Source organism: Peromyscus eremicus, chromosome 13 (genome assembly GCF_949786415.1).
Source record: "Peromyscus eremicus chromosome 13, PerEre_H2_v1, whole genome shotgun sequence".
Lineage (NCBI taxonomy): Eukaryota > Metazoa > Chordata > Mammalia > Rodentia > Cricetidae > Peromyscus > Peromyscus eremicus.
In genome coordinates, this window is record NC_081429.1 from 39096519 (window position 1) to 39114220 (window position 17702).

The 17702-nt window shown below is 45.7% G+C and overlaps 1 protein-coding gene across 1 annotated transcript in view; it reads right to left on the reverse strand.

Annotated features, from left to right (window-relative positions):
- Nucleotides 1-1153: 1153 nt before the first annotated feature.
- Nucleotides 1154-17702, reverse strand: part of Xrcc5 (X-ray repair cross complementing 5) — a 49094-nt gene continuing 32545 nt past the window's right edge. The window contains exons 5-8 of the mRNA XM_059278116.1: nt 17446-17542; nt 16201-16268; nt 2273-2344; nt 1154-1404 (exon numbers count right to left, since the gene is read on the reverse strand). Coding sequence (XP_059134099.1) covers nt 1390-1404; nt 2273-2344; nt 16201-16268; nt 17446-17542 — 252 coding nt within the window. The 3' untranslated portion in view covers nt 1154-1389. The remainder of the gene's footprint in view (nt 1405-2272; nt 2345-16200; nt 16269-17445; nt 17543-17702) is intronic.

Below are 17702 nucleotides of genomic sequence, written 5' to 3' on the forward strand. Positions count from 1 at the left end.
CCAGCACTCAGGAGGCAGAGGCAGGCTAATCTCTGAGTCTGAGGCCAGCTTGGTCTACAGAGTGAGTTCCACGACAGTCATAGGTACATAGTGAGACTTTGTCTCAAAGGGGCGTGTGTGTCTGTGTGTGTGTGTGTGTGTGTGTGTGTGTGTGTGTGTGTAGGGAACCTAGACATCAAGTCTGACACTAGTGTTCAGATTATCGAGGAGAAGATCCCAAGGGCCCAACGTGAACCTCACCGCCATCTCCTGAACAGTGTGGCACTCGCTTTGGGAGTACCATCGTCAGTTCACGCATGGACCAAATTTCATTTTCATTGCACTGGACACTTTTTTGCATACACTCAGCAGTGATCCACAGGGGACTGAGCCATCCATAGCTCCAGTATGCCACCCACAAATGAAGTCCACTCATGACCATCTACAGGCTGTTGAGGACACACGACGGTTGAGGTTATCAAGGAAGGGGAGCAAGAACCTGGGAAAGGCCTGAGGGCAGAAGGAAGGAAAGCAACACTTCGCTAGTTTCCTACGTGGGGAAGCAAAACATCCAGATGTATAAAAGTTGACTTAGAGAAGAGACGGACTGTGAAATTACGGAAAAAGCATTTCAGCCATGCTTCCTTTTTGAAACACCTGTAAGTCAGGACCAATGGAACGACACAATTCTAACTACTGAGGGAATTTCTCAAGCCTTGCTTTTTCCCAGTTTGCCAATATGGCAGAGACTAGACTGAGCAAAGGCCTTCTCTTCATGAGAACACTGTTAGTCTGAGCTAACATGCTCATACAGAGCGACTGTGAGCCCCTTCCCACCCTGTCAAGGGAGAGTCACCAGAATATGAGCTAACAGGTGGTGAAAATCTTAAGAGAAAGACAACTGGTCTTTACTTGTGATTTTTCTAACTCCCTTACTTGGTAAAAACTAAACACTACTGCCCCCTTTACATAAGTTGTTGTTGTTGCTGCTAGCAGACCTGGTGAATGACGCCTGAGCAGGGCTGAGACTCCATGCCATGGCTCCATGAGTATCTAATAGCCTCACAAGGACCGCATTCCTCACCAACACACCAAGACAGAATGAAGTCTACTTTCCAGAAACTTCAGTGTATGTGTGTAATATACCAAAAAGAGTAAAACTTCACACAAGAAATAATATGCCAGACAGAAAATAGTCACTCTTTATAAATTCGGAAAGGGTCTAAGTCATTCCTTGTAATATATGTGTATGTGGTCACTCTGTAGAGACTTGGGGTGATTCGCTCCCAAGTTGTCCACTGGGATGATCGCCAGAGCTTCAGGTCCCCCTGAATGGCTTCCAGGATGCTCTCTGTCAGAGCTCTTAGCAACATGGAGATGGCACTCTTGGATTCCCGACACATCCATGGTCTATATCATGTCCAGCTGAAAAATGAGAACAACATATTTAGAAGGGAACCAGCTGCTCTCAGACCTGCGGCTCTGGTGAAAGGCTGAATGGAAGCTGTACTGGCTGGCAGACAGACAGACAGACAGACACACACACACACACACACACACACACACACACACACACACACACAAACAAACCCTGTACAGGTATTCTCTGCCAACTATTTTAGGACTTAAACACCAACGATTTCCTCATTCCAGCCCTAAAAACTTTCCCACAAAAAGGCTGACAGCATGGTACGTGGTCATCACTGCGGGTTCCATGTGAAGCTGAAGGGCACGCACGGTCTTTCCACACATGAACGACGGCTGTGAAAGTCCACATTTGCACAGCTTCCCAGGCACCCACAGTGCGGTGTGATGAGTCCAGGAAACTGCAAATGTCTATCAGTTGGCTTTGTTTCTATTAAGCTAATTGAGAACACTGAAGAAGTGGGCTTTTAAAGAATGTTTGTATTCGTCAACCCACACAAACTGCATGTTACACTGCTTATTTTTGGTTAAGAACAATTTCAGTGAATTATAACGTTTTTCTACTCAGGGAACAGCTTCCCTGGCTCTCTTTTAGTTCTTCAGAGGGAAGGATTAATCTGAATGAACACTATAATTGAAACCGCAGAACTCAGGAATCCCCATTATGAAATTACCTATATGATTAAATTTATAATAGTAATAATTAATTGTAATGGTAATAATTAACAGTGCAAGGTGCGTCTGGTGTGTGTGAAATCACACACACACACACACACACACACACACACCTACAATGACAGGTTTGTGCTGTATTTACAGCTCAGACCTTGGGGTCTTTACACACCTGGTCCATATTAAAAGTACTTACTAAATCATCCACATCACCACCTTCTTCAAGCTCTGCTGCGTCTTCTTTTGCTTTGTCTTTGGGGGCCAGAAACTATAAACAGGAAAGTGATCACAACAACAGAATGATTACTTTTGTCTTTTTTGACAAAAAGACCACACAAATGCAGGAAGGCTCTGAGACACAGGTGTAACTAGAGTTTTCCTGCCTTGCCCACAGTCAGGACAAATCTCTGTCACCTGCCAGTCCCACAGCCGCTTAGACCCAACCAAGTAAACACAGAGACTTATATTGCTTACAGACTGTATGGCCGTGGCAGGCTTCTTGCTAACTGTTTTTATATCTTAATTAACCCATTTCCATAAATCTATACCTTGCCACGTGGCTCGTGGCTTACCAGCATCTTCACGTGCTGCTTGTCATGGTGGCGGCTGGCAGTCTCTCCTTCCGCCTTCCTGTTCTTTCTTTTCTCCTCTCTGTTAGTCCCGCCTATACTTCCTACCTAGCCACTGGCCAATCAGTATTTTATCTATTGACCAATCAGAGCAATTTGACATACAGACCATCTCACAGTACACAGGGGCTCGGCCTGTGCTCTCTCATCTCTAAACAAGAAGGCTAGTTTTGAGGTTTGATAGTCCACACTAACTTGTCACCAGAGAGAGAGAGTCCTGTGAGAGGGGGAAACATCAGTGCTTGGTAAAGAGGTGACTGATGGTGCACACCTGATATTTTGTTTCTTCCAGAGGGTGTGCTGGCATGTTCAAGTTAAGAAAAATAATAATCAAGTCCCCACCCACCCACCCACCCACCCAGTAAAACCAGCACCTCTTGGTTTCCTTTGAAAGGAGAAGAATTAAGCAAGATTATAGTCATCTATTCCTGAACCTAGGTGAGGACAAATGTCCACAGAGAACAAAATGGGTGAGCTTGGGAGGCTGTTTAATCTTCCCTAGAAATCCTCCTGTTTGTGTTAGAAATGTTGAAAACAGGCAGATGAGAACAATCTGTATCAGTGTACTTAGAGCTGGAGCTTCTAAAAGGCAGAGACACTGAAAAGTCTGTAAGGATCCAGGAGTGATACCAGGTTTCTCAAAGTACTGAGTGGCTCGGGAAATGATCTGAACACCATTTCTCACCCTGCCCCTCAAGACAGAAAAGCAGGAACCTTTTCAGACTTTGAGGCATATAGCACCTGCATGTGAGGGGTAGGTCTGACTAAGGCCTACCTGTCCCAGCACAGAAGGTGACCTGTCCAGGTAAGCGAGACGAGCTGTAGAAGTGTCTTAAATGGGGCAGTGGAGGTGGGCATGGCTTTCTGTTACATTCTGTGTGGTAAGCAAGCCTTCCAGTTCAACTCTGCCTCCATGCAACAAGGAAAGCATGGCCTTACAGCCTTCTCCCTTTCCTAACATGAAAACTGTTTTCCCTATGAATCCCGGTATTTTTGTGAATGATGGGTACGACCACGACCTCTGAAACTCAAGACCTACCATAAAGATGTCTCCTTATCAAGCCATAAGCCAGAGTCTCCCACTAAATACGAGGCTTTGCACAGCACTTCCTGGAAGCATGTTATGCTCACATGCATGTCACAGAGCTGCAAGTGTGAGGCTGGTGCCTCACTGGCTCTGTTCTCCCCTGGGCCAGAGGCGACGGCAGTCTGTGGACAACATCTCTCCCCTGGGCTTCCTTCCTCACTTCTTTTTGATGTCCATTTTGACTGAGATTCTTGAGGACATTATGCATCTTCCCATAGCTCTTCGGTGACCCTCCACTAGACCCTGTGCGGAGTTGGGATCAACACTACCAGAGACAGAAAATCTGGGGCAGACAGTCTAAACACAACTGTAATGCGGTTTAGGACTCACGTATATATTCTGGGTGATATTAATAAAGATATCTGAGGGCCAACTGCCGATAAATGAAGTTTTGCACTTGATTTACTATGTCAAAGGTTAGAAATAAGCTACACTCGACCCTTGATTCTTAATCTTTATAGTTGTCCCGATTATTATACTAAAATGATTATTTCCTGCCTTGCCTCTTCCACTCATCATTAACCAACACAGACAATTTTCCACATATCAGAAACATATAGTAAGACTTACCTAGTTAGGGTAAAAAGGATAAAGGTAAAGCTAATTCTCACTATATACCCCTGTGGGGCAACAAATAACCAGCACCTCCCAAAGAAATGGCAAACTCCATAGCTCAGTGGCAATAGCCCGCTACATACGGCACCTCAGCAACCCAAAACGTGGCAGGTACTCCTTGATGAATCTAGAAAAACCCTAATGCGTCCCGGCATTCATCCTCTAAGCTCCAATTCCATTGCCCCACCTCCTGCAAGGCCTCTTCATATTGCAATTAAAGGATAAATTAAGAAAGGATGGTCTGCACAGTATGGCCGCGGTATACATAATTAAACACGAACGGCACATCTCTGAGATGTGGCCAAATTCCTAGGAAGGGCAGAACAGTAGAAAAAAGAGAGAAAGAAAAAAAAGCCCTGAGTTTCTACCAATTTCAGAGTATCTGCAGCTGAGTTTCTGACAGATCTCCACATTCCTGCATAAGCAGATTACGGCTAAGGGCTGGGCTGCCCCCTTATCCTCCCCAAAGCCCCAGGCTGATCTCTTCTGCAGATCGTTCCTCATCAGTTTCAGCAGCAAGTCACTTCTAGACTCTCTAGGAAGCTAGAGAGTGAGCACTAGAGGACTTGCCCGCTTTCTCAATCAAAGAACCAAATTCTCAGGTCACAGCAGAAAGGGGTAAGAGTCACTCCCATCTTTTGTCATACTTTTCCTTTGCAATATGCCTACGTGAAGCAAAAACAGAATGGACACTTGGGTGACATGCTTCCCCTTCCCCAAACCACCATCATTTACTTGGGGTTACCACAAAGAGCCTCCTTACCTAAAGATCATTACAAAATGAATCAACAGTATTATCTCTAAGTACACAAGATTCAACGCTGGCCACACTCAGAAAAATGGAATCAATAACCTCTGCATAGGAACTGCCAGTCTTATCCCTCCATTAAGACTAAAAGCTAACAGTCAGACCCTTACCAACACCCGTGCTAAAAACACAGGGCTGGGGTGGTGGCACTCCCAGCACTTAAGCTGAGGCAAGTGGATTGCTACAGAGTTCCAAGCCAGCCAGGTCTACACAGGCAGTTCCAGGCCAGCCTGGACCATAGAGTAAGATTTTGTCTCAAAACAAAACAAAACCCCAAGGTGACTCCAGCACCATCAGATAACTATAGATTATTCAAAAACATCAGGTTGGGACAGTAGTGGTAAGCAGACTGTCTAGCATGTGCAAAGCCCTGATCCAGTGCCCAAAACCATAGCAGCAAAAATTAAGAAAACCAACCAACCAACCAAAGCCAGATGTGGTGGTTCAATCATGAGGTGCAGGTGGGGATGGGGTGGATGGCGGGGTGGTTAAGCAGTTCAAGGTCACCCTCCACTACAAAGCGAGTTCAAGTCACTATGGGTGACATGAGTTCTGGCCTAAAACGAACAAACAAAAACCAGTCAAGAGGAACACAAGGTTGCCTAACATGAAATAATCTGGGGTTTCACTAATGCTGTCCACAGCTTATTTCACTCATAAAGACAAGAGCGTGCAGTGGAGAAACCCTGCAGGCTGGTGTGGAGAACACAGCCAGACCCTCAGCTCTGCTGGTTTCTGAGGAGCCCTGGGCAAGGACCTGACCATCCTAGAGTTAATTATTTCCAAATGCCCCCTCTAGCTCATGGGCTGGTGTTTAGTCTCAGATGAACTAAGGGAGGCAACCATGTTTATATAAGTGTGAATGCTCTAACTAGAGGGGTTACATCCAACGTCTAGACAAGTTTGTCCAAGAACATCTACCATGTCTTCATTTACAAACGTCCAGCTTTCCAGACAAATCAAAGTCCTGTCAGCAGGAGGAAGGATGGATGCTGCAGGAGAACCCTAACAGGGACACGACACAGCTAGAACACAGAAAAGAGCAGCAGCGTTAAGTCACAAAAGCTCTGACTCCAAGTACACGGAGGCCAGGAACAGACACAAAGGCTCTCAAGGGACAGAGTCGGTAGTGGTTACGCAGGAGACAGGAGGTTCTGACTGGGAAGGTACCTCTGGGCAGTAAACACCCAGGTACATCACATGGAAGATCCATCAAACTGTATACACATGATGTTATTACACGTATGTTCTGCCTTAATAAAAGTTTAAATGTAAAATTTACCAAGCTTGCGGGGGGTGGGGTGGGGGGAGGCACACCTTTAATCCCAGCACTTCGGAGGCAGAGGCAGGTGAATCTCGATGAGTTCAAGGCCAGTCTAGTCTACAGAGTGAGTTCTAGGACAGCCAGGGCTACCCAGAGAAACCCTGCCTCAGAAAAAAAAAAAAAAAAAAAAATTACCAAGCTTGCCATGCATGGTAGCCCATGCCTTTACTCCCACAGGCAGGCAGATCTCTGTGAGTTCAAGGCCAGTCTGGTCTACAAAGTTAGTTCCAGGACAGCCAGGACTATATAGTGAGACTGTGAAAAACAAAAAGAAAAACAAAACAAAAAAGTACTAAGCTTTAAATAACCTAAATAACAGTATTTAGGTAATACTGTGAGATATCACACACACACACACACACACACACACACACACACACACACACACACACACTACTTCCCTAACATCCAGAAAAGCATCAGTAAGTTAAAGCAGAAATAAACAAAGGAAATGGTCACAGCCCAACAGAGACCACCAACCAGTCAGAGAAATGACAGGGTCTTGCTGCACATCTCAGGATGGCCTTGAGCTCAAGACCCTCCTACCTTAGCCTCTTGAGGGCTGAGGTTACAGGCATGTGTCACCATGCCTAGAAAGAAACAGTTCTTTGGAGCCACGCTCACAGGCTAAGAGGTCTTGCTGCCCTTCCAGAGGACCTGGGTTAGTGTCACAGCTGTCTGTAGTCCCAGTTCCAGGGGATCTGATACCCTCTTCTGACTCTAAGGGCACTTGGCATGCACATAGTACACATACATACATACATACAAGCAAAACATACACACACACACACACACACACACACACAAAACAAGAAACGATTCTTTGTTTTTTGTTTGTTTTGGTTTTTGGCAACCAAACCAAGGACCCTGGGCATGCTAGTCAAGCGCACTGCCTTTGGGCTACACAGAACCCAAAGAAATGATTCCTAGATGTTGTCTTAGAATCCTTCATCAGGATTCTAGGTCCTAGAACAGGATTCCCAGGCAGTTATGGAAAGACTCCATTAACTACTAATGACAGGCATAATACTCCCAGCTAAGAATAGAACAAGTTCAGCAAAAACATCAATGGGTCACAGTGACATTAAATGAATTACAGAGAGCAGTATTTGCACCTAGATTTCAAAATGGAAAAGAGATGCCGGGAAACTTCAGAGTGCCTATCTAAATTTATGAATGATTTTTCTTTTTGACATGGGCAGCCCGGTTGGTCTTGGCCTTGGCCTTGGCTCCACATGCCTTCTTCTCCCAAGTTGCAGGGTTATAGCCACGAAACACCAAAGTTATCTCTGTGAAATACATTTCCACGTCTGTAGCAGGACAGACGTACCTCCATTTCTCAAAGAATCATAAAATCCATATATTTCTAAAACATACTGGATAGCAGTGACTCTCCTTAAGGTGTTGCATAAAGTTATCACTTAATTTTCACTTCAAGTGAACATCCCTGGATAGTTATTTCAAATGTCAACATTTCATAGCAAGGATTTGACAGCTTGCTCATCTTAAAAAGCTTATGGTAAATATCTTGAAAGAACGTGGATAGACGACAGGGCTGGTTCTTCCATCTTTCTGATTAGTCAGGGTTTCCTAACTGATTATCTGGGAAGGGGCAAAGCTAACACTGGACCACCATGTAAATGAATACTCAGCGCCTGTCCAAAGGGTTCGCATTTCACCAACAGCTGAAGCATGTCACTCCTACTAACACCACATGCAGGGCTGGGGAGACAGCTCGGCCGGTGAAAGAGCCTGCTGCACAAGCATCCGAACCGAGTCAAGCCAGATCTGTCACCAGCAGGCTCGGCGAGAGACCCTGCCTCAAAAAAATCTGTGAAGGACGATCGAGGAGACCATCTAACATTGATCTCTGACCTCCATGCACACAACCCCACATGCACACATATACAAGCACAGGCCCATACACCAACAAAAACCAAACACGCACACACACAACTGGGGAGGGGGGGAGGCTATGAGGAATCGGTTTCCCTGAGCCAGAGTCTAAATCTGCATGTCTCACTAGCATCTACAGGTGCACTTTTCTCTCACAAAACCAACAGACGCCATTTTAAAAGGTTTTTTTAAATCTTTGTAAGTATGCAGATGGTGTGTACACATGCATGCACACACGGGAGTGTGCAGGCAGGTGCACACATGCCACACTGTGCATGAGGAGGTTAGAGGACAACTCTGAGTGTTAGTCCCTGCCTTCCACAGAGTCCCTTTTAGTTTGTCGTGTCCTAAGCTTTACCCACTAAGCATTCCCCTGGCCATAAAAACACGTTTAATAGAAAAAAGGTTCACTGGTGTTAAGACAGACATGAAAGCACAATTCTGTACATCCGATACCAACAAGATGTACTGTAAAGGTAAATTACAATTCAGGCTCTATTTACGGTCTTTAGGTCACTGCGGGCGCCTCTTGGCGGTGCCAGTTCCTGGCTGAAATGAAGCAGATGGGGACAAGTGTGTTTTAGTGATTGTTGGTCAAAGGTTCCACTTTAAGACCATTCGTTCACTCGGGAATGGAGGCCCAGTGTAGTGCACAGAAAAATGACAAGTTAATCTTCTTGCTGCTTCTAAGAGCTCACAGTCTAACTCCACTGAGCCTTTCGTGGGCTTGGTTCCCAGTGGTAACTGGATGGTATTCCAATCTCGCCAGTTCCTGACAGGTCACTGTGAAGATCACAGAGGGGTAATGGAAACCATTGTCTACAGTAAAATAAATATCAAATTTTATCCCTATTATTTCCTACTCTTACCTGAATATGATGCGTATACATACACAGATACGCATGTTCTAAATGAATATCATACACTGTGGAAGTTCTTTATAAGTCAAAATAGCACCATATAAACACTTGGTGTAAATACTAAATTAAGGGCTACAAAGACAGCTTAGTGAATAAGAATACTTGCTGCATACACTTGAATACTCAAGTTCAGATCCCAGCAGCCACACAAACAGCCAGGTGTGACCTGCCTGCGAGCTATACCAGTGCAATAATGGCACACAGGTTATGGCAATAATCAACACTTAATGATTGGATTTAAGGACCACTCCATGAGATGGAACCCACACTAGACATGGCCAAGTGGCCGAGAATCTGAAGCCAGAAGAAAATCTGAAGCCTAGGGGGAAATCAACTACTATTCTGCTAAAGGGACACAGAAATAGAATGACCCCTAATGGAACACTGCTACACCCACAGATCAGCACACGAGTCAACCCTCATCAAACATGCTTCTTCCTGCAGTAGAGGAGAACCGGCCCCAGACCTACAATGTGCAGCTGGAGTCTGAAGTACTCAGTCCTAAATGTCTGGAACACACCCACCCCTCCAGGCTCAGGGAAGAGGAAGCAGGAAGATTGTAAGAGCCAGGGGTGGTGCATGACACCAAGGAAACAGTGTCTTCCAGACACAGCAGGACTGAAATACATATGAATTCACAGAGACTGTTACAACACGCACCGCACCGACCTGCATAGGTTCAAGCCAGATAAAATCCCAGCACTGAGGAGGAGAAGTGGACACAAAGTCCCGCCCTAACCAAGAAGCTATTTGCAACTGAGGCCTGTTGGGAAAGTTTTCTCCAACGGAGTGCCACTGGGTGCATCAGCCACACTCCAGGTCAGGCCCGAGCCCAGGAGCAGTTGGCCAACTTAAAACAAACTCCACTTTTTCTTTCTTTCTTCTTTTCTTCTTCCTTTCTTTTGTCTTATTGTTTCTTTTTTCAGTTTTATTATCTTTTTGGGGGGGGAGGAAGAGGGACAGAACATGAAGTTGGGTGGGTAGAGAGGTAGGGAAGATCTGAGGAGTTGGGGAAGAAGAAAGAACATGATCAAATATACTGTATGAAAACAATTAATTAAAAACAATGAAAGCGCTGGGCGGTGGTGGCGCACGCCTTTAATCCCAGCACTCAGGAGGCAGAGCCAGGCGGATCTCTGTGAGTTCGAGGCCAGCCTGGTCTACAGAGCAAGATCCAGGACAGGCACCAAAACTACATAGAGAAACCCTATCTTGAAAAAACTAACAGAAACAAAAAACAAAACACAATGAGAGCCAGGAGTGGCTACATGTACCTGTAACCCCAGAGATGTCAGAGGTAGACAGGAGGGAGCCTGTGATGAGTAGTTTTTATTGTCAACCCAACACAACCTACAACTGCCTGGGAAAATCATATCAGTAACGGACCGTCTAGATCAGGTTGGCCTGTGGGCATGTCTGTGGGCAAATCTGTCCTGCCTGCCTTTATGGACATGGGAAAACCCAGCCTGAAAGTGAGCAGCATCGTTCCTTGGTTTGGGAACATGGACTGTGTAAGAACAGAGAAGGCTGGGTAAGTGTATTAAGCATGTATCCATTCATTCTCTCTCTGCTCTTCACTGGTTATGACTGTTGCTTTAGGTACCTGCCTTGACTTTCCTACAATGGTGGACTGTAAGCGAAATAAACCTTTTCTCTCCTAAGTTACTTTCTGTTAGGGTATTTTATCACAGCAAAATTATGACAGTCCCCTGCCTCAAAAGAATATGGTGGAGAATGACAGAGCAGGACAGCTGATATCCTCCTCTGGCCTCCCTGCATACACAGGCACATGTACACACACACACACACACACACACACACACACACACACACACACAATATGTTAAATTGGGCCAGGTGGTTGTGGTGTATGCCTTGCCTTTAATACCAGCACTTGGGAGGCAGAAGCAGGCAGGTCTTTGAATTTGATGTCAGCTTGGTCTACAGAGTGAGTTCCAGGACAGCCAGGGCTAAACAGTGAAGCTCTGTCTTGACTTGAAAAACCAAGATAGATAGATAGATAGATAGATAGATAGATAGATAGATAGATAGATAGAGATAGATAAACAGATAAATAGGTAGAAGCATTGAAAATATAAAAGAAAAGAAAGAAAGAAAATTATGTTTTCTAGATGCAAAAGAGAGTCTACAAGGTTGATGTGCAACACACTTTTGCAGAGGCTATGAGGCTATAAGACAATACATACCAAAGTGTGTCTCACAGAACTGGTACTCCAAGCATTCAGCTGCATTTCCTGGTTCTCATCTGCCATAAAGTGGCATTTTGCTGGTAGAGAAACACTGTCCACCAAGCAAGGTGGCACCAGGTACCCAGTGACAGGAGCAGAGCTTCTCCCACCTGTTACCCACTGTGCTACCTCTACTAAAGATGGCGACATCCCCCTAGCTGTCTTACACTACACCTGGAGTCGGTCCTGGTAAAGTTAGAATCGTCTAAGGACTCCACCTTATTCCTAGCAATTAGCTGAACTTTCTCTCTAAAAGCTTAATTCTCAGACATTAAAACTCCCAATGCACAGGCTCAGTGCTCTTTAATGTGAAAGAAGATCTCACACGTACAATACAGAGTGAGTCTCACACAATCTGAAGGTATTCTCTCTTGTTAGATGCCTTCCCTCACTAACTCTGTATTCACTGAGGTGTGATATTTTTGGCTAAGACGTGCTGTGGGGAAGAAAGCCTACCTTTTGAAGATCAGCATTTCCTACTTCCTGTAAAAACTAGTATATGTAGTCAATCTCACCTAGATGACAGATTTTTCATAATGCATAATGACTAAAATTAAATTATACATGGACTTGCTGTATCTAGCAAGAGCTAACTGGCATAGCTTTACTCCAACTTCTCTAGGCCTGAAGGCCAGCTGTTCCATCAAGTGCCATCTGGATGTTACTGTGACTGTGTTGTAGGTAAGATACACATTTATAAAAGCTGACTTTAAGAACACCCTTGATAATGTTAGTAAACCTCATGCAATCAGGCGAAGGCCTTGAACAACACAGCAGGTCGTGTTCACAAACACAAGAATTCCCTGGAGGAATTCTTCAAAGACGGTGACACAGGAACCCTGCCTGATCTCCAATCAGCCAGTCTACTGTGTGCTGGACAACAGACTAGTAACAGTGATGAGAGGCAGGACCCAAAGCATCCATCCTCCTTATAACCTGCATGGATTTGTCCAGATGAGTCTGAGCATCTGCTGGGAACAGAAACTGACAAGAGATTTTATTTTTTTCATTGAGGATGCCATCTTGAGAGAACTTTTGATTTTGAAGGGTTACCCTCTGGTATCTTTAAACTTTATAAGGTCATGGGTCAGTGGCAGCCAGCACCCATCATCAAGGAGGATGAAGGCAATCAAAGTATCTGTCTTTACCAGTGTCTAACTTGAGGTCCTCCATCGCTCCACTTGGGGTAAAAGCCTGTACCCACAATCAGCTTGTGTGTGCCTGCAAGTGGAGGCAGACAACCTGAAAATAGAGTACTCTTCCTTCTATAAGAAGATCACATTGTAGATAATATAATACGATGATTGGCATTTTCCCACTACAGGTCACTTTTTTATTCTCTAGTCTAACTTTAAGGCAAGCTTAAACACAGAAAAAATCTGGAATTTCCTTTTCTTTAAAGGTCTGGGTTAAACAGATACAATCTCTCCCTCTCCCTCTCCCTCCCCCTCCCCCTCCCTCTGTGTGTGTGTGTGTGTGTGTGTGTGTGTGTGTGTGTGTGTGTGTGTGTTTCTTTGAAGACCCTTGATTGACACTGTTTGGTTTAAGGGAGAAATGTTACAGCATTATACAAAGTGACAAGTAGAAATAAAACCAAACATTTGAGTGACATTCTCAAGCCCATGACACTCAGTACTGACTGTGGCTGAAGTGGCTACAGGCATTTGTAGAGCACTCCGACGATAATCAGTACCACAGAGCATTCTTCTAAGCACTTACTTCTCAAGGGTAGGCCCATACCTGTTCTTTAACAAAAACTTTTGCAGAGTGTGAGGTGGGGTTGGGGGGCATGGCTGGAATGCTTCCTTTGCAAGCAAATGCCCTGGGTTCAATTCCCAGCATTACATGCACTGGTGTGATGATGTAATCTCAGCAGTTCAGAGATGGAGGCAGCAAGATCAGAATTCAAGGCCATACTGAGGAGATGCCCAGGGAGTAAAGTATTTGCCGCACAAATGAAGACCTGAGCTTGGATCCTAAGAACCCATGTGAACACCGGAGACTATGGTGTACATCTGTAATTTAGTGTCCACGTGAGTGCTGGAGACTGCGGTGCACATCTGTAATCTAGTGTCCATGTGATGCTGGAAACTGCAGTGTACATTTGTAATCTAGTGTCCATGTGAGCGCTGGAGACTGTGGTGCACATCTGTAATCTAGTGTCCATGTGATGCTGGAGACTGGTGCACATCTGTAATCTAGTGTCCATGTGATGCTGGAGACTGGTGCACATCTGTAATCTAGTGTCCACGTGAGTGCTGGAGACTGGTGCACATCTGTAATCTAGTGTTCATGTGAATGCTGGAGACTGCAGTGCACATCTGTAATCTAGTGTTCATGTGAATTCTGGAGACTGGTGCACATCTGTAATCTAGTGTCCACGTGAGTGCTGGAGACTGGTGCACATCTGTAATCTAGTGTCCACATGAGTGCTGGAGACTACGGTGTACATCTGTAATCTAGTGTCCACATGAGTGCTGGAGACTGCAGTTCACATCTGTAATCTAGTGTCCATATGATGCTGGAGTCTGTGGTGCACATCTGTAATCCCAGTGTCCATTTGAACACTGGAGACTGCAGTGCACATCTGTAATCTAGTGTCCATTTGAACACTGGAGACTGCGGTGCACATCTGTAATCTAGTGTCCATGTGAACACTGGAGACTGTGGTGCACATCTGTAATCCCAGTGTGCATTTGTACACTGGAGACTGCGGTGCACATCTGTAATCCCAGTGTACCTACAGTAAGATGGGAAGTAGAAACAGCCGAAGCCCCAGACACTTGTGGTCAGCTACACTGTCACAGGCCGTGGCAAGAAGAGGTCCTCCCTCAAACAAGGTGGGAGGCAAGGGTGACACCCAAGGTTGTCCTCTGTCACACCCATGTCATAGCATGAGTGTGCCTGCACTCACATTAATACACACAAAGGTTTTGTTTTTAAGTTCAAGGTCTTCCTTAGCTATACAGGGAGATCAAAGCCAGCCTAGGTATAGACCCTGTCTCAAGAAAAAAAAAAAATCAAATAAAAAATAAACAAGAAAAAAAACTTTGAAAATCAAAATACTTAGTAAAAATTCTTGATTCTTGCTGGCTAACTTCTTGCCCAAGTAATTCTCTAATGTGCGTGTCTAATTTCTTTTCTGAGTTGCAAGTTCATGGCATTTTCCATGTGACCTGAAGTCAGACAAACAGTAAATGTTCCCACTCTTGTCCCGGCCATTCCCTTCCCAGCCCCAGGCCGAGCTCTCCTTTACACCCGTGCTTATGTCCGGTCTCATGCCAGCCCTGTGCTCCCGGAACTGACCATCTGAGCTCCCAGGGGGCAAGGCACCATCATCATCCAAGCCCAGGGACTGGCACACAGCAGCTGAGTCAACCGCCGGCTGCCAGGTACTGTCCTGGTGGGACGAGGTCAGCCAGTGACTGGGACTGACGCAGAAGGTTATAAACTATGGACTCTGAGCTGTTCAATTGAATTTCATACAAATTTCATTACAACCTTGAGGTACAAAGAAGAATTACTTCACTAAATAGCTACATATATTTGACTGACAGATGAGTCGGATTTAATATTCAATACATCAAACAAGGAGGCCTTAGCCTAACAAATGTGCCAATCAAAAGCTCATGGTTTCTGTCTACGTGGAGGTCTTTCACGAAAACACCTGGCTATTCCCAATGCTAGACTAGCGTTTCTCTACCAGTTCGACATTATAGTCACAAAAAAAAGCTTTAAAACCTCAAACACACCACTGCTGAGACCTGTCTGAACCAGCAGAACCTCTGGAGTGGTTCCTATCTTAGTTTCGTGTTTAGTGCTGGGGGACAGACCCAGTACCTCGTGCATGCTGTTTTAGCCATTATTCTACCACTGAGCTATGTCCCCAGTCCTGCTGTTTAACCAGTGTTTTTAAGGAGATGGGGAAGGCGCGGCTAGATGGCCCAGTGGGCAAGTGTGTCTGCCATCAAGTCTGACGGCCTGACTTCAAGCCTGGAACCCACCTGGTGGGAGGAGAGAACTGATTCCTGAAGTTGTATCTAACATCCACACGTGCGCCATGTGCCACAAGTCATGCGCCATGGCATGCAGCCCACTCCACCACACACACACCAAATAAATTTAAAATGTAATTTAAAAAAATTTAAGGTGGGGCTGCATGCCTTTAATCCCAGCACTCTGGAGGCAGAGCCAGGCAGATCTCTGTGAGTTCAAGGCCAGCCTGGTCTGCAGAGTGAGATCCAGGACAGGCACCAAAACTACACAGAGAAACCCTGACTGGGGGGGGGGGGGGGAACGGGATGGGACGGGGGGGGGGGGGGATTTAAGGTGGGGAAGAGAAGGGTTGGAGAGTCGTACTCCACAGCCTTCACCAGGACCTGGGCTAAGCAGGAGACACACTGGAGTTCAACAATTCTGCAGCTACTAAAACTGGGACCACAGGGATTCTAGAAACAACCATGGGAAAAGGCATGGACTGAACGTCTCTTTCTGATGCTGCAGCTGAGCAGCTGGGGTGGCTGGTGAGGAATAGTGTTAGCAGCTTCCTCACGGTGTAACTCATCTACAGACAGCAAGGGAAGGAGCTTTCAATACCTTTGTGGCTTCCTCAGTTGTGACAGAGCTTCTAGGGCCTTCATCCTTGGTGATCAGAGTAACTCCATCTAAAAAGTAAGGTGAAGAACAGTGGAGATGCTTCTCTACATCAACCATGGGATTCCCCATGTGTGTGCACACGTACACACACACACACACACACACACACACACGCACACGCACACGCACACGCACACGCACACGCGCACACTCAAGCAAAATATGCCCCATGCATACAAACCCCAGGAAGGACACATGAATCGCACAGTGCAGGAGAAATGGATGAGATCTACAAGGGGTAATGGAAGGCAAGGGATAGGGGATGAAAACATAGGGGAATGGGAGGTTTGAGCTGGAACAGGGACAGAGTGGGAGAGCAAGGAAAGAGATACCATGATAAATGAAGGCACCATGGGAATAGGGAGAAACAGAGTGCTAGGGAAGTTCCCAGGAATCCACAGGAATGACTCCACCATAGACTACTGGCAATAGTCGAGAGGGTGCCTGAACTAGCCTACTCTGCTGATCAGATTGGTGAATACCCTAACTGTCATTATAGAGGCCTCATCCAGTGACTGACAGAAGCAGATGCAGAGATCCACAGCCAGGTGCCAGGCTGAGCTCCAGGAGTCCAACTGATGAGAGAGAGGAGGGATTCTATGAGCAAGGGACATTGAGACCATGATGGGAAAAAGTACAGAGACAACCAACCAAACTAGTGGAAACGCATGAACTGTAGACCAATAGCTGAGGAGCCCCCATGGGACTGGATGAGGCCCTCTGGATAGGCGAGACAGTTGTTTAGCTTGAACTGTTTAGGGGGCCCCCAGGCAATAGGATTGGGATCCATCCCTGGTGCATGAGCCAGCTTTTGGGAGCCCAGTGTCTATGGTGGGACACCTTGCACAGCCTTGGTGCAGGAAGGAGGGGCTTGGACCTGCCTCAGCTGAATATGCCAGGCCCTGCTGACTCCCCATGGGAGACTCTGCCTTGGAGGAGGTGGGAATGGGGGGATGGGTTGGGGAGGAAAGCTGGGGGTGGGTGGGAGGAGAAAGGACAAGGGAATCTGTGGTTGGTATGTAAAATGAATAGAAAATCTCTTAATAATAATTTTAAAAAAAGAAAAAAAAAACCCTGCAAATGCACATACAGGTACACCACCCATGAAAATGAAAACGTAAAAAGGAAAGTTTCATGTATATTTTTAAGTAGCATAAATATTTGAAGAAAACACCACCACCTTACCCTGAACAACAATTTCCCAGAAATGATTTAATTGTTTAATTTCCACTTTCTCTCGGAGGGCTTCCAGGAAACTGTTGAAGCGCAGCTCTTCTGAAAACTGGAGTGGGCAAGGGGAGAAGAGGCAAGTCAGGGCAAACACGAAGTCAAGCTCAGCTCCAGACCAATGCTCTGGACTCGAATCCATCAGAAACAAAATGCACTTCGGTAACCGGAAACTAGCAACTCAGACTGCTCTGGTCTTTGTGAACCAGAAAGAC